Source organism: Rattus norvegicus, chromosome 5, assembly GCF_036323735.1.
Source record: "Rattus norvegicus strain BN/NHsdMcwi chromosome 5, GRCr8, whole genome shotgun sequence".
Classification (NCBI taxonomy): Eukaryota; Metazoa; Chordata; class Mammalia; order Rodentia; family Muridae; genus Rattus; species Rattus norvegicus.
In genome coordinates, this window is record NC_086023.1 from 66,314,296 (window position 1) to 66,337,991 (window position 23,696).

At 51.0% G+C, this 23,696-nt stretch overlaps 1 protein-coding gene across 1 annotated transcript in view; it reads left to right on the forward strand.

Moving 5' to 3' along the window:
* Positions 1-23,696, forward strand: part of Col15a1 (collagen type XV alpha 1 chain) — a 105,627-nt gene that overhangs the window by 16,750 nt on the left and 65,181 nt on the right. Inside the window, exon 3 of the mRNA NM_001100535.2 lies at positions 21,682-22,229. Coding sequence (NP_001094005.1) covers positions 21,682-22,229 — 548 coding nt within the window. The remainder of the gene's footprint in view (positions 1-21,681; positions 22,230-23,696) is intronic.

A 23,696-nucleotide genomic window follows, 5' to 3' on the forward strand; every position in this document is an offset into this window, starting at 1 on the left:
CATTCCTTCAGAGACAGCTGCACCCATGGGAAGAGAGCCCTGTAGTGCCCCCTCCACCAGCCATCCCTTTAGTGGCCTCTGACTGCTGTGCAGTGGTTCCTGGCGTGGTAACAAAGGCCTGCAAAGAACCACATTGTCTATTCCCTGGAGCACGCAGTTCATTCAGTGGTTGGGAAGTTGGGGTAGGAGACCAGTCGCAACTGGGGAGTAATCTGGAACGCCACTAAGAGACACAAACACCCGTGTGTTATGAAGGGAAAGCTGAAGGGCTTTGAAGCAGGAGGATCTCCTTGAGTTTCTAAGCTCCTGTGGCTTGTTGGCTAACTCAGGCCCACAGGTGTGGGGTCCTTGCTCTCTGATGATGTGAAGCTTGGGTAGAGATGGTATTTTATGTAGAACCGAGGTTCCCAAATTGTGGAAGATGCCAGAGCGTACTTGGGAAAATTTTTACTCCATTCATAGCCCACGTGTGTTAGGGCCATGTATTGGATGACAACGTGGAGACCACTGTGTACCGGATGACGATGTGGAGACCATTGTGGTCCAAAGTCTTGTAAGAGAACTCTAAGTTCCAAAATGACTTGTGTCTGTCACTGTTGCACCTCCAGCATCTAGAATGGCGCCTGCCATATCGCAGGTGCTCCATAAATGCTTGCTGCATGAACACCGGTGCGTGTGTGTGAGTGTGTGTGTGAGTGTGTGTGTGTGTGGTGTGGTGTGTGTGTTGTGTATGTATGGTGTGTGTGGTGTGGTGTGTGTGTGGTGTGTTGTGTGTGTTGTGTGCATGTGTGTGTTGTGTATGTGTGTGTGTGTGGTATGGTGTATGTGTGGTGTGGTGTGTGTGTGTGTGTGGTGTGTAGGTGTGTTTTGTGTATATGTGTGCATGCGTGTGTGTGTGTGTGTGTGTGTGTGTGTGTGTGTGTGTGTGATAATGGCTTCTTTTGCTTGCCTTCTCAGCCGTGCTTACCTTTCCAGGAATAAGTGAGTGGGGCTGCTCTCACATGGGAAGCTTGGGTGGAATGTGAAAAATTCACCTCATGAATATGCATGCGGGAATCCAGCCAGTGCTGCCCCAAGCTCAAGATTTCGAAGAATCACCCTTTGGAGGCAACCTCCTACCCAGTGTGGTTTATGCCACGCATTGGCTCCTTGTGGGTGAAAGCACAGTTTATCATCCATGTACCTAGCCTGGCTAGCCCTCCTTTCTCATGGGTCCTGCACATTTCTAGCATCTGGGCGTTGGTGATGGTCTCTCTGGGCTCTCCCAAACTGCTGGTGGGAAAAGGTATTGAACAGCCACTGTCAGCAATACAGGGTTTCAGGACCAAGTCTAGAACTGTCTGCTACTGTCTGGGTGAGTGCAGCCCTCACCCCTTTCTTGGAGTTTCTGAGAACATTTGAGCACAGACAACACAGTTGTCTGTCTGTCCCCTCCAGGAGCGTGGCTAGCAGTGAGCTCTGCAGTCGTTAGATGGACTTCAGATCCCAGCTCAGTCCCTTACTAGTACTGTGACTGAGCACCTTTCTCAGGTGTGGGATCTACATCTGGGCAGAGGAGCAGACTGCATGAGAGCCAGTGGGGGATGCTGAGTCTGATGAGAGCATCTGCCCAGCACTGGGAGTAGCTGAAACCTCACTCTTCTGGGCAGCAGTAGGCCTGGGAGCTTCCCGAAACACCAAGGCCTGGGACATCACCCAAACCCCCATTGGAGCTGAGGCCAGGCACCTGTGTTCTGAAGCTCACAGTGTGCTGGCTCCCAGACAGTTTAAGGAGCTCAGTGTGGACACCTGTGCTATGGGAGCAGGCTCACATCTGACCTGTTCTTTCTGAATGTCCAGGACTGGCAGGGGTAGGCACTTTCTAATCATGACATTCACCACGCACCACAGTCCTGAGAGCTAGGGATTGTATCATCCCAGTGCCTGCATAGAGACTTAGGCTCAGAGACGTTGAAGGATGACCCCAAGGTCCCCAGCTAGGAGGCGATCAGCAGGGTCTTGCTGGTTCTCTTACTCTCTGCAGCGCTGTGGGAGGCTGGCCATCCTCTGGTCCCTGCACCGTTCCTGTCTCTTCATTCCACTTCTTGGTGCCTCTAGCACCTTGCAGATTCCCTTGCAGCTTCCTCGAGGCCATGAGTTCTTCCTCCGGCAAACATTTGGAGACTGTCAGGTTGTCCTTTCATCTGAGTTAAACAAGAGTCAGCCTGTTTCAAAATATGACTCTGGGGTCACCATCTGTCCTGGCCACCATCTGTCTTGGCTGTTCCCTTAAACTCAAATCCCACTTCAGAGCCAGGCTCTCCAGCAACTCTCTGAGGGCAGGCCTCTGCATGCTTGGGCCAGAACATTTCTACAAAGATGTAGTGTCTTTGGTAACAACCGCAGAGGACTTTTTTTAATGCACATTGTTTGTTGTCCCCTCACGAGCAGCATTCAGATCATTACCGAGGACGGCAAGCCCCTGGACAGGTTTGGTGCACTCATTTCTCCAGCGGGCATCTTCTCGCTGTCTTCAAGCACCTTGCATGGCATTTTCGCCATCTCTCCCTTCTTTGGAGCCTCGGGTGGGCGTGGCCTGGGTGGTTTGGGAATTTGACATTCCTGGATCTGTGTTTGCTCATCTTAGGGACTTGGTATTTTCCAAAATCCTTCCTAGATTTCAAGGTGACCCTGCCCTCTTTTTCCATTTTATTATTATTATTATTATTATTATTATTATTATTATTATTATTATTATTTTTGCTTTAGAGAGTGCAAGCATGATTTCACCTTGCCTGCTACAGCTGGGAGCTCTTTCTGCTGTAGCAGCTTCCTTGCCCTGGCTGGATCTACACCAGAGCATCTGTGGGGACGCCCCGGGCCGTTCCCAGGGCAGCTTGATTTGCCCAAGGCGTACATGCCAAGTGCTGAGAGAATGCAGGCAAGTGTGTCTCCTGCCACTGCCAAACTCCCACATGCACTCTGCATTCCAAGTCACCCAGTCCCACCCTCTCCTTGGCAAGGGAATGGAAGGGGGGCTGATTATCAGGGCAACCGCTGGAGGAGAAGGAGAGATTCCTCCTAAAATGGTCAGGGGAGCTTTCCTCAGAAGCCCTCGAGTTACCCTGCTGCCTGTCATGTAAATTTAAGTCTCCTGGTTCTGATGTTTGAGGGCCTCTGCTCCAAAGAGAGAAGGCGAATGGGCTTCATTCATCTCCTTTGCCCTCGACCTCCTTACCTGAGGTATGGAATCCATCAGATTAAATGTGCTCCTGTGTTTAGCCTGAAATTGGCCTGTGGATGGCCTGATATTTCTAACCCTATGGAGCCAGGAACTCTGCTCCTCACAGTCTCTTTTTCTTCCCTCCCCAAATCACTCAAATCTTAGCTTTCCTCACTTGGCCTCCCTTCTGGATCCTCTTCAATGATGCCCTCTTTCAGGCCACTTCCTAGAACTTTCAGTAGATGAAGAACCCCGCAGGTCCCCTCCTGTCCTTAACTCATGGTCTCCAGACTCAGGTCTTCTGTGTCAGATCTATGGAGTAGGCTGAGAACCAGGTGGGAAGCAACTCTCTTATTTTCTCCCTGTCTGGGCCAAGTCCTGATGGTTGGGTGAGGAATACAGACACGGGTACAGGATTGGGGTAAAGCGAATGGTAGGAGGGCAGCTCTTGCTTCCTCCTCGGGGCTCTGATCTTTCTTGTGGTTCTATTCTGAAGGGTCTGAGGCCCGTGGATGGCCACTCAGAAGAGGCTTGCTGACTACTTAGTAGCAACTATGCTATACCCAAAGATTCAACCCTAGGACGTGTTTCACTTATGGGTGAAACGCTCCAGGAAGCTCCAGAATCACAAAACTTTCTCAAACTCACCCCCATCTCTCCGTGATGCATCCACCCAGTGTCTGTCTCTTTAATGAGCTTGGGCTTTATTCATATGAGAGGACCAGAGATCTCAGAGTTCCTGGCGCCTGGAAGACTAGAGAGTCTCATCTGATCTTGCCCAGTTGCCTGAGCTGATGTCCAGCCCCAGGATGGGCCACAAGCACCCTCCCTAACCAAGGCACAGAGAAGGGAAGCATCTGTTATTCACAAGTCCCACCCAGAACATTGTTCCAAAGAGAGGGAAGGTGGAGGCGGCTGGAATTTCATCTGAAGTCTGAGAAGCCAATGTGTCTCAGAGGCACTCCCAGCCCAGCTGGATGAGAGCCCTGGGCAGCCATCTTGCAGAAGGCTACATTTTCCAAGTCTTCCTGCTTAAGGGCCAACTGAGAATGTGAGATTGCAGACCTCGGCGAGTCAACAGTGAGCCTCTGTGTGGCTATTGAGGTGATATTAATAATTACTGTATTATGTCTAGGCAGCGGGGGTCAGACGAGGGTGGGGTTCGAAAGTACATATTAACTAAATATTGGTATTGGTGAGCAAAGATTGGCTTTTAAAAGAATTCTTTATGATCAATGATATCAAATATACAGTGGCTAAGGTAGGCATATAGTTATTCTTGTCCAGAATCCACTAAGCTGGTTCACTTATTCATTATTCATTCATTCATGCATCCATCCATCCATTCATCCATCCATCCATCCATCCATCCATCCATCCATCCATTCATTCATTCATTCATGTATTCATCCACCAACTGTTTGACTTTTGCCAAGTCTCAGGCAATACCCCGTGTCCAGAAGCTGTAGGGGGAGTCTGGAGGCTTTAGAGGAGAGACAGATTTCACCTGTCCCCTACAGCACCTACAGGCCAGTGGGAGACACAGACAAGTGAACAGATGGTAACAGTAGTAAAAAGCTGGGGCTTCTGGGAGACCAGGCAGGGGGAGAGAGTTGCCCCTGGGACCTGGGGTGATATATCTGTGAATGAACAGAAGAATAGGAAGAATAGCGGGCTACAAGCCTACTTCCTGTTGAAGCTGGAGTAGCTTCTCCTGGATGTCTGTCCATCTCTAACTGTATGTGGCGCAAGACTGGGACGAAGCTGAGGAACCAGGTGCTTCCTTCACCTTGGGAGGAATGAGTCTGTTCTGCTCTAGACTGGACATCCTTCCATAGAGCAATACCAGCCCCTTGCAGCTGGCTACATAACCCTTGCCCAACAGTGCCTGGATCTGCCAAGCCCCTCCTCTACCCACATACCTCCAGAGACATCCCTCCATAATCTTCTTACCAGTCATCATCCTTCTCATCAGTGGGGAGCAGGTGGCACCTTCCCCCTGGCCCTGGGACAGACTACTTCCTACCCGTAAAATCTGGCGATTCATACACACAGCCTGACTGGGCAGCCACTCAGCTGCTAACTAAGCTCCTGTGTTACAGGGAAGGCTCAGCTTTCCCATGTAGTCCTAGGGCACTTCCTGTAGTGCTCTTAGGGGCAGCAGCTGGATTCTTACCCCTGCACTCTGAGTTTGGGTCTCTGGCCATGCAGCAGACTCCTACCCTGCTTGCTGACTGCTCCGTGACTCCAAGACTGGATGTAGGCCACCACAGCAGAGCAAGCTTCAAATTCAAGTGTGAACTATAAACCCTTTGTGGTAAATGCATGACATTCAGGGCTCTGCCCCAAAATCCGTGGTGTTTGGTGTGGATCCTGAGATCCGGTAAGGTCCCAGATGCTACCAGTCCAGATGTCACACGTGGAGACCCTCTAATGTCCTGGGAAAGCAGATGGGCTATGGGGTCTGAACCGGGCCATAAAGGTCCAGACTCTTCCTTGTGTGGCTGCGTCCTTCTGTGCCTCCATCTCTGTGTGAGAAGAGCAGGGTTCACTGTAATAGCTCTTCGCTGGATTCTTGGGAGTATTGACTGTGGAATGGTGCTGGCGTGCATCAGGAAATATTCGAGATACCTAGAGAGCGGTGAACAAAACGCCACAAAGTGAGTCCGCTAAAACATCAATAATTTATCACCGTGCAGTTGTAGATGCCAGGAATGTGAAATTAAGATGTCCAGAGCCCTTCTCCTCTGAGCTGTTTTGCCCCTGGAGTCCCAAGCTGAGCCCTGCAGAGCAGCCTGTGGGGAGGGATGGTGACTCACTGTAGCTGATGTCATCTTCAGGAGTCAAGGCCCTGCTCACATTCAAAGAGCCTTTGTTCCCCCAAATGGAAAGCAAAGTCCCCACACTAAGAGAATTGACTGCAAGCTCTTCCCTGGTGCCCTGGGCAGCACTGGTGCACTTGCCACTCTTCCCACAGTCTCTGAGGTGACAGCACATTCAGGTCCCGCATCAGGTGTGGGAAGGCAGGTGAAGGGAGGTTGCAAAGGCTCACACTGCAGAGCCCAGCTCACTTGCTGAGGCTCAGATGTGGATCTTGTGGGGAGGCTGGTTCCCTCCCCCTCCCCCCTGTGTGTGTGTGTGTGTGTGTGTGTGTGTGTGTGTGTGTGTGTGTGTGTGTACACATGTGCATGCTAGGTGAGGTGAGTCCCAGAATGAGGAATGAGGTGAGAAAGCCCAGTCCCAGAACGAGGAGTGAAGCTCTGCGAGCCCCATTGATTTCTGCAGATTGTTTCTTTCTGGCTCTATTTAGCCAATCACATTCTTTCCTTTGTGGCTCAGAGATGTAAGATGCTTGTGAGGCTAATCTGGGACATGGCATGTTGATCTGGGGGGGGGGTGGAGGTGGGGGGGAGCAGAGGTCAAGAAGAAATCAACTTATCTAGGCCTCTGACTATAACCCAAGTGATCCATGCATGCCAGGCCCCGTGTTTAGCTCAATGCTCACTGAGTGACGGATCTCATATTCTCAGCCAGGGTCCATCATGTCTACACTATACAAATCAGAAGGCCTCAGCTCAGAGAGGCCAAGTGGCTAGCCCATAGCCACCTGAGTAGCTAGTGGCAGACTCAGGACCCAGTCTAAATCTATCTGATGTTGAAACTGGCCTATGGCTGTTACCACCAACAGGGCATCCCACACACTTAGGCCAGATCCTAAGGACAAGCACCAGCCCTTGTCACCCTGCCATGTATATCCTGCTTTCTAGATGTGAAGTGGGTCTAACAGCACCTTCCACCTTGTGTCAACATGAGGAGGAACTTGCAAACTGTTGAGGAGTTCTGGGCATGGTGCAAGCCCATAGCAAAGGGCCATGGGTAGCATTGATTCTAGTCAGTCCATTCACAGGTCGCCTTTGTTAAGGCTTTGCTCTGGGGACTGAGAGGTAAGCTGGAGTGGGCCATGTGGAGGCCCACGAAGATGCAACAAGTGCATAGGAAGAGGGTGGCTCCATGGAAGGACAGCGAGGTGCTGAGAGCATAGGCAGTGCTTCATGGGAAACTCCATGAGAGCTGTGGAGGCAGAGGGATGCTGCAGGCAGGACCCTCTTCCAATCTCATTGCTTACTGATCCTGTACTGAGTGAGCCGTTCCCTCGCTGTCTAGGAATCTCTCCCTGAGAACTGAGAGAGAGTACTCCCACCTTGCTATACTGTTACAGGAGGAACAGGCAAGGGGATGACTGGGAGACTGGAGAGTTACCCCTGGACAGGTAACTTCTGCTGCCTTCCTGAGAAACAAACTGTAGCCCTCAACCCCAGATCCTAGACCCTTACTAACCATCCTCTCTATGGAGTAGAACAGAAAGGAGGAGAGGAAAGAGGGAGGGAGAGGGAGGCCTAGAGCAGAGGAGAGAAGGAGAAAGGGAGGGAGGGACGGGGAGAGAGAGAGAGAGAGAGAGAGAGAGAGAGAGAGAGAGAGAGAGAGAGAGAGAGACGCTTGAGGGAGTGCTCACACAGTAAGTTCATTGAGAGGGAAAATTCTTTCGCTATATATGAAAACCGGAAAAAGGAAGAGGCGTTCTCAGTTTACTTGGAGGAAAATGCTCTTCTGTGATTCAGAAAAATGGGGTCTTTGATCATCGCCCAGCCAGGTCTCCTTTCTAAGTGGGTCCAGGACTTTTCCCTGGCAGGAAAACATTCTTCTAAGAAATGCTTTGGGAGGTGGGTTTGTCTAAGAACCTCTTGCACTTCACCGTGTGGCCTGGAGGGTGCTGTGTTCACGTCCCTCCTGTTGGGAATCAGGTGGTCCCAGGGCCTCTTGAGACCAGAGGGTCCTTGTAGTTTCCCCAGGGCGAGGCTGATTTTCCTTACAGGCAGAATGTGATGACATTATTGAGGGTATCATTGCTTCCCAATTCTAGCGAGGCCAGGAAGTCTGTGGGGGAGAACTGCTCTCCTGGCCCCTGTAGGAGTCATTCCTTCCAGGCCTGAGGGAACTGCTGTCTAGGGTGGTTAGAAAAACTGGAAGGCAGAGGAGGAGGATGCGGGATTGGAGGCACTCCGGCCTGGCAGGGGCCTTGGGAAAACATTTAGTCCAGACTCTAGTTTGCAGATATTGAGCCAGAGACTTGGAAGTGGCAAAGAGATTTCTGAAGCTGTGTGTGGGGTTGGTGATTGGAGGCTGTCTTAAAGACTAGTGCCTTTTCTAGTAGCCTTGTGACATCTGGGAGACCACCGTATGGAAGTTGACATTTTGTCACCCACGGGGCTGAGCTCTGCCAGCTGGTGGGGTGGGGCAGTTACAGGGAGGATGGGCTTAGCTCAGCATGAGAAAAAAACCTTGAAGACTTAGAATTTTCTTATGGCTGTTGACTGGGAGCGAGCTCTCCAACAGTGGAGGTGAGCAAGCGGAAAGCAGGTGGCCGTTGACAGGTATGGACTGGAGGAGACTGTCCCCACAAAGGGAGCTTTTTTTGTCAGAGATCTGTAGCTTGTTAAACTCCTCACGTCTTTTCTTTCCAGACAGTGAGAGCCAGAGAAGCCACACCCAGGTCCTTGGGGTCACTTTTCTGCATGGATGTCCAGGAAAAAGTCTTACATGGGTCTGTTATCAGAGGCCTGTATGTGGTCTCAGCTATGGGGAGGCTGAGGCGGGGAGTTTACAAGTTCAAGGCCTGCTCTAGCAATTTAGTGAAACCATGTCTCAAAATAAAAAGTAAAGAAGGTTAAAGGTAGGCCCAGCCATGCAGGGTTTGCCTAGCGTCTATGAAGATGTAGATTCAATACTCAGAACTGAGAACAAAATATATTAACAATCCTAAGAGGGGTTGGGAAGTGTCAAGGAGGATATAGGGGTTCTCCTTCAGCCTTAGAGGGGTAGTAGAAGGAATTCTGGACCGGAGGATCCATGACGGGGTCCTAAGGATAGTCACTCCCATCTTACCCTGCACACCCCCTAGACGGCTTGCTGGCTCTAGTCCAGGCTACAACCACCACAGGGAGTCCTTGATTGAGGGACTACACACACCACAAATGAAGACCAGCCAAGTGCTCTGTCAGCTTCCTGCATGGGTGGGAAGGACAGCCAAACATCTTTGCCTCCCCAGGCAATCCACATTGGAAAACAGGATGGGAGCTATGCCTGTGGGTTCTAGGCTCATCCTGGTCACAGAGCACGGCATGATGTCACACCTCTGCTCCTGGACTGTTTTCAAATCTCTGTGGTTGGGATCTGGGTTCCCTTTGGTTCCTCAAGTCAAGTGCACTCAGTATTCCTAGGACCCTGGGCTGGAGTTCTAAGAAGACACAGGTCTGTGAGAGGCCACTAGGGGCCGCTGCTGTGCCCAGTGGTGGAGCGTTCCTGGCTGTGCTACACAAGGCTCTTGGGATTTCTCCACCGCCCAGCCTTGACCTGGTGCCAGAGGAAAGCAACTAAGTCTCTTGAGGCCTTAAATGCTGACAAGCAAGAGCCCTGGGCTCAGGTCCCAGATGGTCATCTGTGGGATAGAGCTTTGCAAAGCCAGATAGATACGGCTCCCTAGGGACACCAGGCTCCAAAGCCCAGACAGGTCCCCACGGATGGAAAGGTTGATCCAGCCCAAGGCACAGAAAGGGATACAGGCTGAAGGGCAAAAAGAGGTACAGGTGTCCAGGGGTCTGTGGCAGAGAGGAGGCGAAGTGATGGGACTTGTTTCTTACCTCCTCCAAATGTTGAACCTACTAGTCCGGTTTGTTTCTTCACTGTTAGGAGTCTTTCCTGGTTTCCATGGAAACTGGCATCCGGACCCTTGGGAAGAAAGTGGTACCCTGTGGGGACTGCTCAGATTTTCCTCTAGAGTTTTCTAAAGCCCTCTGATGACTTCTCCCTATGCCCTGGGGAGGGGCCACCCTGAAATCACTGGGGAGTCTACACTGAAGTTTCCAAGGGCAGGAGGCCCAGTTCGTTTCTGTCTGTCCTCCTTTCCCCTGGCCACGTTGCAGACTACCAGCTCTGCCAAACCCTGTGAGTGCACGGGAGGGATGCCTGGGGCTCTGTTCATACGATAGAAGTGGAATTCCTTGTGTTGGGGTGCGACTGACCCAGCCTAGAAATGCTGGTGAGAAGACACAAAAGAAAATATTACGGTGCCAGAGAGATGGCTCCGTGCTTAAGAGCACCCACTACTCTGGCAGAGCACCTGGGTTCACCTCCCAGCAGCCACACAGTGCCTCACAGACACTTTTCATTCCAGTTCCAGCGGAATGGGACGTTCTCTTCTGACCTCCACAGAAATTGTATGCACATGGTACACGGATATAAATGCAGGCGAAACTCTCTAATACACATAAAAAAAACCTTTAAAAAACAGTAGTAATTTAGCAAACAGAATGAGAAAAGAAGAAAGAAGAGAAGGAGGAGGGAAGGGAAGAGGGGAGAAGAGGATAATTTCTGTGTCCCCCACACTCCACTGAGGATAAATCCAGAGGCTCACGTACACTAGGCTCTATCCCAAACCCCATATGTGCCGGGAATGGAATTTCGACTCAATGTTGAAGGAACCAGGGAGCCATTGGAAGCATTGGAGCTGGAAAGAGGTGTGAACGAATAGGTAACTGCTAACTGTTCCTAGACGGTGTGCATCTTAATGTCGGAGGGTCTGGGCTCAGCTCCCTCCACATCTTCAACACCACTTGAGACACAGCATGGGGGGTGGGGCACAGACTTTATCTGAACGACACTCCCTCCATGAAACAAGTCCTGTGCATCAAAGAATAAAGGAGCAAGACTGAAGTTAGAGGCAGCGGCACGAGGTGTTTGAGGGCAGCGACGATACACAGACAGGCTCATCTTGTTCAATCTGGTGCGGACAGGGGAACTGAGCTCAGAGCCAGGAAGCTGTTAGCTCATGAGCACAGCTGGGACATGAACTTGAGCCCCACCTCTCCTGCCTGCTGTCTCGTTGTTTGCTCTGAGGCTGTGTGACTTCCAAAGAGGCTCCCTGGGAGACGGAAGGAGTTTGCATGCCTACATGATGGATGAGCATGCAGGTGGTTGTAGGGTGTGAGGCTGGAGGCTGGCTGCACTGACGTTCATTAGGACTTCAGACTCAGAGCCTGGATGTGGGTTTAGCCAGCAACCCCATCTTAGCCAATTCAGCAAGCCCCAGGCCAGTGGGAAACCCAGCTTCAATAGTTTCTGAGGAATGACAGGTCGACTCCAGCATCTGCATATTCATCCATTCAAATGTGTACACACACACACACACACACACACACACACACACACACAGAGAGAGAGAGAGAGAGAGAGAGACACAGAGAGAGACACAGAGAGAGAGAGACAGAGAGAGACACACACACACACACACACACACACACACACAGAGAGAGAGAGAGAGAGAGACACAGAGAGAGAGAGAGACAGAGAGAGAGACACACACACACACACACACACACACACGCACGCACGGATGGGACCCGTTCATGCCAGTTTGACCGCGAGTGTAAGAACTATATGGAAAAATAACAAGGTAATTATAATAGTAAGAGAAGTGTATGCTGAATGTTCTAGATACACAGTTTTGCTCAACACATGAAGCTGCCCTGTGATAAATGTTAAGATCTGTGGAGAAGTATGAGCTACTTCAATGACCCCAGTCCAGAGAGTCCTATTAGCAGCCCCCACCAGCAGTGTTCCCAGACTTCCAGGCCTGTCCCTCCAAGATGGAGAGATATCTTCCCAGCAGCTGTGACCTTTTTCTCTCCCTTGCCCCCAGCACAAAGCCATCCCAGGACAAGTCATGGACCAAATTGCTGAGCCTGTTTCTCTTGGCTCCCAGGCTCCTCCTTCCCGCCCCTCGTGGCTGCCCAAGCAGGTGGCCTTTCCGCTGGAAGCCAGGGATAAATGAGCCAGCAGGCACAGGCCCAGCCCCGAGCATGGGTCACTCCAGGCCAGGGGTCGTTCCCCGCCATACCACGCCATGGGACCATTCGTGTGGAGGAAGGTGGGGCTGCTGAGAGCAGGGCTGAGGACCAGGGCTTGCAGCAGACTCTGTGGCTCTCTTTCTGAGGCGGAGTCAATGGAAACAGGGCCTGTGGCCCAGCGCCTGCACACTTGTCTTCTCTTGCGGGTCTAAGACCTTAGGATGAGGCTGTGAGCGGAGAGGGTGGCTGGAGAGATTCTGCAGCCTGCAGCTTTTGCTAACTTTATGCCTTTCGAGCTTTGCTGACAACTTGGATTACTTGTCACACCCCCATAGGATCTCCCTAAAGGAAGTAGGCAGGACGGCCCAGTGTCAACCTGGTCATCTACGCAAAGGCTGCACGTTTGCTAGAGGGTAGAGGCTGGAGGGGAACCCAGCTCTGACCAAAGTTAAAGGCGTCTCCCACTGCAGCCTGCTTCCTCTTCATCTCCCCTTCGACTGCTGGCCCACCATGGTGCCTGGAAAGGCTAGGTAGCTGGCATCTTGGGGACTTGTGATTTGGAGTCTGGGTCGCCCCAGATTCTGCTGCTAGGCCTCATGACTATGTCTCTTCCTCCTCTCCATCAGTTCCATTTGATAGAATTATGAAAACATTTTCAAACAGATACCTGGATGTAGGAATTTGTGAGATGGCCATAAGGAGTCTAGAAGTGCCCTCATGTGATCCCCGAACTCTAGAGCACTGGATATGAGCCAGTCCAGTTATCCTAACGGCATCACAACTTCCGCAGATGCAGTAACATCCCACCAGAAAGCTTCCCCTCCTCCTAGTAGAAGAGAGAGGGGATGGGTGGATGAAACAAAGAAGGGGGTCACATACTTTGGGCTTGGTCTTTTATCTAGAGCTGTGGTAGGGAGGGAGGAAACCTGAGTGAGCTCTTCTCCCTTCTCCCCTGTTTCTTTCTTACAAAGATGGCTACATCCCAATGAAAAAGCATGTAGTTAAGTTTCCTTCTCCCCCCACCCCTTCTCTCTCTAAGACAGGGTCTCTCTATGTAATCCTGGCTATCCTGGAACTCATGATGTAGACAGACTGCCCTCAAAACGCATAGAAATTCCCCTGCCTCTGCCTCCTAAATGCCAAGATTAAAGGTATATGCGCAGCACCTGGCATTAAATTTCTAAAAACAGATTCAAGGAGTTAAGAATACCTTTATTTTCCACACCAGGCGAATGGTGTAATATAAAGGTATCCAGTGAAGAGGCATATCCTCTTGTCTCCCTTCCCTGGACACAATTTCTAGCCCCGGTTTCTTGAGCCTCCTTCTGGAGAGATCCTAATATATTCTAATATATGCATTGATAATACATGTAGGAACCTGATGTGTATACTTGAACTAAGAGCTTTGAAGCCCCTAGACAGCACCCTGTCTTGGGCTACCTTACACATGTAGCTCATTGCTGGTCAGCAGTGTATATAGAACATAACTATGGGCTTCAAAACCCTTTGCGTGCTAATGTCTTTGCTGTGTTAACCCAGGCACTTCCTGCTGATAATCATCCTGCGCCTTAACTCTTTTTACCGGCTGAATTCTGGTTGTTGCTCAAATCATCACCTAAGGGCTCATATCCTTTGGGAGGACACGTTGAATTCCCTTGTGTGAATGTATTTTATCATTTATACGGGGTCAAAGAATGCATGTGCATCGGTACTTTTGAAAGGTGTCGGATTGCATCCCATGGATTTCACCAGCAGAGCAGGAGAGGCCTCGTGCTGCCTCAGCCCCTTGCCAGCATTTTTGATTAGCCAACGTTCTGATCGCTGCCAATCTGACGAGGAGGATGGGTTTGTCTTGCAGCTCTGCACTTCCTTCTTTATGAGGTCAGACATTTCCCATATCCTCAGATCGGAGCCGCTTTGTTGTCTCTGCTGTAGATAGATCTTCCTGGTCTTCACCCATCTTCCTGCTGACTTGCGCCTTACCCATCTGCTTTGCATGTTAAAGGAGCGGGCTCTGTGTCTGTGACATCATGATTCTGCTCTTCCTGTCGGCTCTTGGTTTTTAAGCTGACATCTCGAGGATTAATATTATGATGATTTAAAAAAAATATGTTTTGGCCCTCAGATTTTTATTTCTTTGTAGTCGAATTTAACCAGATTTATGTCCTTAAATTATGAAATCACTATTGTGAGCCTTTTCTTTGTCTAGTTACATTTAACCAGATTTATTGTTCTTTTAACCTACACCTTGTGGGGTTTAAGCCTCAAACTAAAATTACTTTGAATGATGTCTGTCTGTTTGAAAGCTGACTGCAAACTGGAGAGGAGAGCTTTCAGTTGAGGATTAAGTCTGGGTTCGTGACCATGGGACCCTTTCCCTCTATTAACCCTGGCTTTGTGTTCTTTAAAATGAGGAGGTTAGGAGTTTCCGCCCTCCCTTCCATCCATCACCCTTCTGTCCTTCTACTGGCTCATTTATTTGTTCATTTTTTGCACTCTTCCTCACTGGCCTGGGTCCTGGGAACCATGAATGGTGAAATCCTTGTCCCCATCATTCACTGGGGGTACAAACAAGCAGCCAATGATGACATGGGGAAGGGGCTAAGATAGTGACCCCAGTGTGCATGCAGGAGTCATGCAGTTCCATCAAGAAGAGCTTATGGGCAGTGAGGGGGAAATGGCTACAGGGGAGGGAGGCCTGGACTGAGTCTTGAGGAGGAGCAGGAGGAGGAGGAACAGGATGAGGAGCAGGAGGAGCAGGAACAGGAGGAGGAGCAGGAGGAGCAGGAGGCACAGGAGGCACAGGAGGAGGAGCAGGAGGAGGAGCAGGAGAAGGAGCAGGAGGAACAGGAGGCACAGGAGGAGGAGCAGGAGGAGGAGCAGGAGGAGGAGCAGGAGGAGCAGGAGGCACAGGAGGCACAGGAGGAGGAGCAGGAGGAGGAGCAGGAGGAACAGGAGGCACAGGAGGAGGAGCAGGAGGAGGAGCAGGAGGAGGAGCAGGAGGAGCAGGAGGCACAGGAGGCACAGGAGGAGGAGCAGGAGGAGGAGCAGGAGAAGGAGCAGGAGGAACAGGAGGCACAGGAGGCACAGGAGGAGGAGCAGGAGGAGGAGCAGGAGGAGGAGCAGGAGGAACAGGAGGCACAGGAGGAGGAGCAGGAGGAACAGGAGGCACAGGAGGAGGAGCAGGAGGAGGAGCAGGAGGAGGAGCAGGAGGAGGAGCAGGAGGCACAGGAGGAGGAGCAGGAGGAGGAGCAGGAGGAGGAGCAGGAGGAGGAGCAGGAGGAACAGGAGGCACAGGAGGAGGAGCAGGAGGAGGAGCAGGAGGAGGAGCAGGAGGAGGAGCAGGAGGCACAGGAGGCACAGGAGGAGGAGCAGGAGCAGGAGCAGGAGCAGGAGAAGGAGCAGGAGGAACAGGAACAGGAGGAGGAGCAGGAGGAGCAGGAGGAACAGGAGGAGGAGCAGGAGGAGGAGCAGGAGGAGCAGGAGGAGGAACAGGAGGAGGAGCAGGAAGCACAGGAGGAGGAGCAGGAAGCACAGGAGGAGGAGGAGGATCAGGAGGCACAGGAGGAGGAGGAACAGGAGGCACAGGAGGAGGAGCAGGAGGAGGAGGAGCAGGAGAAGGAGCAGGAGGAACAGGAACAGGAGGAGGAGCAGGAGGAGCAGGAGGAACAGGAGGAGGAGCAGGAGGAGGAGCAGGAGGAACAGGAGGAGGAGCAGGAGGAGGAGCAGGAGGAGCAGGAGGAGGAGGAACAGGAGGAGGAGCAGGAAGCACAGGAGGAGGAGGAACAGGAGGAGGAGCAGGAAGCACAGGAGGAGGAGGCACAGGAGGCACAGGAGGAGGAGCAGGAGGAGGAGCAGGAGAAGGAGCAGGAGGCACAGGAGGCACAGGAGGAGGAGCAGGAACAGGAGGAGGAGCAGGAACAGGAGGAGGAGCAGGAACAGGAGGAGGAGCAGGAGGAGGAGCAGGAGGAGCAGGAGGAGGAGCAGGAGGAAAAGCAGGAGAAGGAGCAGGAGGAACAGGAGGCACAGGAGGCACAGGAGGAGGAGCAGGAGGAGGAGCAGGAACAGGAGGAGGAGCAGGAACAGGAGGAGGAGCAGGAGGAGGAGCAGGAGGAGCAGGAGGCACAGGAGGAGGAGCAGGAAGCACAGGAGGAGGAGCAGGAGGAGTGGGAGGAGCAGGAGGAACAGGAGGAGCAGGTGAAAAAGGAAGAACAGGAGGAGGAGGAGGAACAGGAGGATGAGGAGGAGGAGGAGAAGCAGGAGGAACAGGGGGAGCAGGAGGAATTGGAGGAGGACCAGGAGGATTAGGAGGACCAGAAGGAGGTGCAGGGGGAGGAGGAAGAGGAGGAGAAGGAGCAGGAGGAGCAGCAGGAGTTATTCTGAAAGGTAATTGGGTGGATGGAGTGAGTAACATAGGGGAGGCATTTGGGGTAGAGGTAGGTCTGTGTCAGCAGAGGAGCACTCTAGGGGCCACTGTAGATTATCTTAGGAGAGTAGGGGAGCATGGCCGGGCCCAGACAATAAAGGTCTCTCAAGTCTCTGGTTGGCAGCCTGACCCTGGGGACCACAGAATGGCTATAGAAGATTTCTAAGCAAGGACTCTATGTGATCCGATTTTCTCTTTAGTTGAAGAGGGCGGTCGTTTTCATAAAAGTTGCGAAGTGCTTCCAACGAAGTGTGTTCTGAAGAACAATTGTCATCACAACACAGTGGCACACACTATTAATCCTGGCACTGGGGAGCAGAGGCAGGCAGATCTCCCCAGTGACTTTGGGGCCACCCTGGTCTACAGTGGATCACCAGGCCAGCCAGGTCTACCTAGTGAAACCCTTTACAACAACAACAACAACAACAACAACAACAACAACAACAACAACAACAACAACAGTACAGTGAACACATCCTTGGAACCAATATTAAAATTAAATATATGGGATCTGGAGGGATGGCTCAGTGGTTGAGAAGGCCATGTGTACTTTTCCAGAAGACCTGAATTCGAGGCAGTGCACTCAACCTGTAACCCCAGCTCCAGGGCATCTGACACCTCTGACCTGCACTCACACACCCACGCCCACCACACATACACGTAATTAGAAGAATAATAAAAATAAAGATTTCAAAAGATTATACATACCACTGCAATTGAAGAGTGTCATGGACCTCTCTCAAGTGAGTCTCTCTGCCTCTCCTCAACACGGGGAATGCTAGGCCACCCGTGGGTGGTCGGCGGCACAGAATCTTCAAAGAGCACTTTAGCAGCAGCCAGTGAGATTGTAAGCGAGCAGACCCACGTCACCCACCGTAGATGACGCCTGTCATCTGTGCAGTGGGATGGCCTGTACCCGTAAGCAGAGGAGGTAAGGATAGCGGAGCCTGTAGCAAATTGGTCTGGAAGTCACATAAACCTTCCTCTCCATCGCCAGAGAAGCTGCTCACTGCTTCTCATCCACCCCATGCTACTGTGGTAAGAGCAGGACCACAGCTTCAGCGAGGACTAATCCAAAAGTGACGACATTGTGGGGAGAGTGGGGAAGGACTCGAGGGACGGCCGAAGGCAGCGTGCCAGTGTTTGTGTGAGGGTTGGGGGCATCCTTGGTAGCTCTGCACTCTGTTACAGGCAAGGCTTACATAGTAAATGAAGACAAATGGACAGGAATGGTGACACTGGTGTCCCCTGGGGCCTGGGCTGAGGAAGTGGCCTGGAGAGGGTCAGCAGAGCTGGTGGGTGGCTCTTTTCTGAAGAGGGGTGCTGGTCACGGGCGGCTTCTGCCCGCTCTCCTTTCATTCTATTTTTTCCATACCGGGACTGGGACAGAGAGTGGATCCTGAGGGCCTTGTGCGTTAGACAAGTGCTGAACCAGGGAGTTTTAACCCTTTCTCCTCTCTTCTCCCTCTCCTTCTCTCTTCTGCTTTCTGAGGCAGGGTTTCTCTGTGTAGCCCTGGCTATCCTGGAACTCACTCTGTAGACCAGGCTGGCCTCAAACTCAGAGATCCGCCTCCCTCTGCCTTCCGAGTGCTGGGACTAAAGGTGTGCACCACAGGCACAGCCACCCAATCCTTCCTTCTGTTTGCTTTTGAAACAGGGTCTTATTAAATTACCCAGGATGGGTTTGAACTCACGATGTAACCACAGCAGACATCAGACTTATATCTTGCTTGCTTCAGTCTCCTGTGTAACTGGAAATATACACCAGGCTCAGCTAAAAATAATTGAGATGAAATAACATTTAACCCTCAAGCTTCCAAATGATCATTTGAAATCATGACCAATATGAAAATTAATTATCTATGTTACACTGGATTTGTTTTTCCAAATCGGGTCTTTGATGTCCAGTGTGCATTTAGAGCAGCATGTTTCAAGGGGAAGGCACACCACTCAGGTGTTTAATGCCTACTTTTCGCTAGTGGTCCCACGCCAGAATGGCAGGAGTTAACACACTCAGGTGGAGCTTATATCCCCTCCAAGACTGAAAGTCCAATAACAGTGATGGGGAAGGCAGGGGTGAAGGGTCACCCCATTTACTGCTCACAAGCCCTGCGCCAGCATCCCACACTGTGCCATTTAATCACCTCAATAATCCTGTGTGGTGACTCGTGGTTTTCTTTTAAACATTTACTGGTGTATATGAACACATGGACATGTGTGCAGTAGATGTGTGTGTATCTGTGTGTGTATGTGTGTATGTCTATGTGTATGTGTCTATGTGCGTGTGTGTATGTATGCATATGTATTTGTGTGTCTATGTGTCTCTGTGTCTGTGTGTCTGTGTATCTGCGTGTGGAGCAGGGGGAGAGTTTCACTTGGAAGTCAGAAGTCAGGTTGAGCGACTTCCTCAGTCTCTCACTGAATCTGGAACTCACAGATTCAGTCTGTCTAGACTGGCCAGTTGGCAGCAAGCTCTGGGCATTCTCTTGTCTCTGCCTACCTAGCACCGGGGACACAGCCGTGTTTTTAACTGGAGGCTGGGGATCCAGGTTCGGGTCCTCGGATTTCCATAGTAACCACTGCTGACTGAGCCACCTCCCCAGCTCATGTGTGTCTCCCACTGTGAGTGAATATGCATAGCATTTGCCATTTTGACATTTCGATGAGTCTCCACATTACTCCTTATACTTTCTATAGAACCAAAGCACATATTTGGCTTACACACACGCCCGCGCACACAAACATACACACACACTCACAAACACATGCACATGCACACACACATACACACAGAGACATGGACATACCACACACACACACACGCACACTCATATACATGCACACACTAACACACACCACACACAGGCACACACACACTCACACCACATATACACACACCACACACCACACACACACACACACACAGACATATATACACTCACAGACACACACCACACATACACATGCACACACACAGACATACACAGACACATACACACAGATACATGTACATACCAGCCACACACACACACACACATAAACACAGACATATATACACATGTACATACAGACACACACAGGGGCGCACACATGTCAGGCACACATGTGCTAACTGCTAACCCTGTGGCTGCGACCTTTACCTCAGGGTCCTGTTGGTGCTCAGGATCTGCCTTCGGCTGAGTTTCACCCAGAACCATTGTGGAAACCCCTCTTCTCATCGAACTTTCTGATATCACGTCAACTGGAAGTCAGGCTAACTGTGGTTCACAGATCTTCCCCATCACTGACTGCCTGTCCTCAGGCCAGGGTTTCATGTCCTGAGCCTCAGTTCTTCATCCATGAAATGGGTTAGTAGCAGTTGATTTCCAGGGCTGACGCAAGGACAAAGGAATACAGCAGATGGCAAATGGCAGCGAGTGTTCTGGACTAGGAGCTCAAGGACAGAGGTGGCCCTGGCCCAGCACAGGGAGTATCGACCATTGTGTAGATGTAACAGAAAGGGCTGCTGTGTCTCAAGTGTTTCTGACTGAGGGCTTTGGTATTCTACTTTACTCTTCTGTTGTGACCTAAAGCAACTTGAGGAGGAAAAGGGTTCTTCCACCTTAACACTTCCAAAACGCTATTTGTCACTGAGGGAAGTTGGGACAGGAACTCAAGGCAGGAGCTTGAAGCAGAAACCAGAGAGGAGCACTGCTAAATGCTCCCTAACCTCGTCTGCCTTCTTTCTTTTATAGTCCAGGGCGCCCTGCGTTGAACTGACCCCCCCCCCAGTGCATTCTGCCCTCTACATCAATTTCAACAAGAGGCTCCCACAGCTCAGTCATAGAGAACTCTTCATCCGAGGCCCCCTTCAAGTTGATGGCTGAAGCTAACTAGGAAAGATGGTCTTAACCATCCATTTGGGTCGTCCTTTGGCTTCCTTGTGGGATAGAGAGAGAATCTTAGCCATGGACTAGGGGCCTCTGGCTGATGGCTATAGCAGGGGCCACTAGGAGATCTGCCCTACTGTCCGCCACTGCTCCATTTTAATGGCTCTGAAGCCCTGTCCTCTGCCTCAGTGGCACTGGGTGAGTTCATTCCACCCGAGACCTGTATTCCTCTCTCATCCCCCATTGCTGTCACTTCTGCAGCAGCTCAGGACTGTGTGTCAGTCACTGGAGCAGCCTGTAGCTTTTGCCCATGGGCAGTGGTTGGACCTGGGGTCCTTCTCAGGCCACCTCCCTGCAGGTCTATCGACCCCACCAAGCCTGCTGGTGAATAGCACAAACTTAGGTCAGGGGCTCTAGCCTTGAATTTCGCATGTGACTCTTTCTTGCAAATTTGTTAGCTTGTGGCAGTCTTGATTTTTCTCCAGAGTAAGCAGAAATAACAGTACCTAACATTGTGGGGCTCGAGTGAGGATGAAGTGAGCAGAGCTGAGAGAGTTGCCTGGTACAGAGAGAAAGGTGGGATGCGGATGCTGGTGATGTTGCTGCTGCCACCACCCCTGATGATGGTGGTGGTGGTGATGGTGGTGGTGATGGTGGTGATGGTGGTGATGATGGTGGTGGTGATGGTGATGATGGTGATGATGGTGGTGGTGGTGATGAGTATTTACCACTAGTAAGCAAAACTCAGTAGTGCTGGACTCCAGAGAACACCCTCCTCTGTGCTGCTTTACCCCTATGCTCTGACGCATGTAAACAGAAGCCTCATTTAAAACAGAGCAGTACAGCCAGGTTCAACTTTCTTAATAATGAAAGAAATCTCCAAGTTAATGTGGCACCGTATATTCTAGAAACAGTTTGTGTTTTTCCAAACTGTAGATCACTGTCCATTAGTGGGCAATCCAATCTATTGGTGAGCCTTGTGGGCACGATTTTAATTTTTACAAGAGAAAAGAAACAATTAGCCGGAAGGAGAAAACAGTGGAAGACCCAGCGCTCAAGTCACCACGAGGTGCTTTCTGAAACGGTGTTTCCAGTTATATTCGTGTGTTTTTGTGCACACTGTACACCACACTTCAATACTGGGGCTTGTTTCAGAAGTTTGAGAAACTGTCATGCAGAAAGTCCCCTTTCAGTGGATCCCCGTGGAATCCAGTTCTGCTTGTGGCCCCCACCTCCTTGTTCGAGCATAGTGGAATCATGGCCTCTCTCCCTCCCTTGCAGGGTCAGCCTCTCAGGACCACCTGGACCTCACAGAGCTCATTGGTGTCCCATTACCCTCATCTGTGTCCTTTGTCACCGGCTATGGTGGTTTCCCGGCTTACAGCTTCCGGCCTGGGGCCAATGTCGGCCGCCCAGCCAGGACCCTCATCCCATCGACCTTCTTCAGGGATTTCGCCATCGGTGTGGCAGTGAAGCCCAGTAGTGCCCAAGGGGGCGTGCTTTTCGCTGTTACTGATGCTTTCCAGAAAGTCATCTACCTGGGCCTGCGGCTTTCCCGTGTAGAGGACGGCCGCCAGCGGGTTATCCTCTACTACACGGAACCCGGCTCCCACGTGTCCCAGGAGGCTGCTGCTTTCTCGGTGCCCGTAATGACTAACAGGTGGAATCGCTTTGCTGTGACCGTCCAGGGCGAGGAAGCGGTCCTTTTCATGGACTGTGAGGAACACAGCCAAGTCCTTTTCCAGCGATCTTCCCGGCCGTTGACTTTTGAGCCCAGTGCCGGGATCTTTGTGGGCAATGCAGGAGCCACCGGCCTGGAGAGATTTACGGTGAGTTTCAGTCCACTCCCCACAGGCCACAGAAGTTCATACATGAACTCCCACACACTAAGGAGGAGCAATGATTATTATTATTTTATTCTTATGCTCTCAAAAGGCATGTAAGTCACGTGGGAAGGACTCTGGGCCCGGAAGCCAGTGATCCTAGTACTCTGCGATAAACTGGGGCTGCAGGCTTTAGGCAGCAGTATACGAGGGAGTCTGTTGTACTGACTGAATGCGGGCATAAAAGCCACTATCCTGAGGTTGGGCTCTTTGGTCCATCCTGTACTCTCAGCACTCAGGAGACTGAAGCAGGAGGAACATGAACTCAAGGGCAGCCTGGGATACATAGTAAATTACAGGCCTGTCTGAGAAAATAGTCAGAACCACTTTGTTCACTAGAATCCAAGCCTGCTAGTCTCAAGTGATTTAATGTCCGAATGTAAATGGTATTGTGTTTAAGTTCTTTCTGTAAGGCTGGATGAATGTGAACAATTGAATGAGGACTCACTTCTTGTCTTCTTTTAAACAGTATGTCCTAAAACAAACAGAGGTCCGACTTCACTATCAGAATCAGCACATTCTAGAGAAAATAACTTATCAGAGGGCCTAGACACACTAGGACAGGCCAGAGTTCTGACTCCTACCTGTAATCTCAGTACTCAGGTTGCCGTGCGTCATGAGTTCTATGCCACCCTGAGCTACATACAGAGTGAGTTCTGTTAGCCTACAGAATGAGATTCCATCTCAAAACCCAGTGTGGTGGTGCATGAATTTCAGCAATCCGGAGTCAGGCAGATCTCTGTGAGTTCAGGGCCACCATGGTCCACCTCGTGAGTTTCAGGACAGCCAGAACTACAAACTGAGAACATGTCTCCAAAAATAAAAATTAAAAATTAAAAATTAGGGGCTGGAGAGATGGTTCAGCGGTTAAGAGCACTGACTGCTCTTCCAGAGGTCCTGAGTTCAAATCCCAACAACAACATGGTGGCTCACAACCATCTGTAATGGGATCTGATGCCTTCTTCTGGTGTGTCTGAAGACAGTTACAGTGCACTCACATAAAATAAAAATAAATTAAAAATTAAAATTAAAAAGAAAGAAAGAAAAGAAAAGGAGACTCCAACACCCCTTAACCAACCAACCAAAAGAAGAGAAAAAAGGCACCACTAGAGGGCAGAGATTGAATTTATCTGTAGCACAGCAGGGAAGCTGAGGCTGGGTGTACAGAGGATGTTATGTGTACATGCTACACGTGTGTACACACTGGCGTTGGTGTCCTTTGAAGACTGAGCTCCAGATCTGAGGAGTAGGGTGGGGATCCTGCTGGCAGCTCACCACATCACAAGAGTGTCTAGCAAGGAAGTTTTGAGCTTTGGGGGCAGGTTTCAAGGCCTGCTGCTGACCTGCAGGGGCCCTGGAGATGTCCGGAGGCTGTCATGGCTGTCCATGTTCTGAACATATGCAAAGGGGATC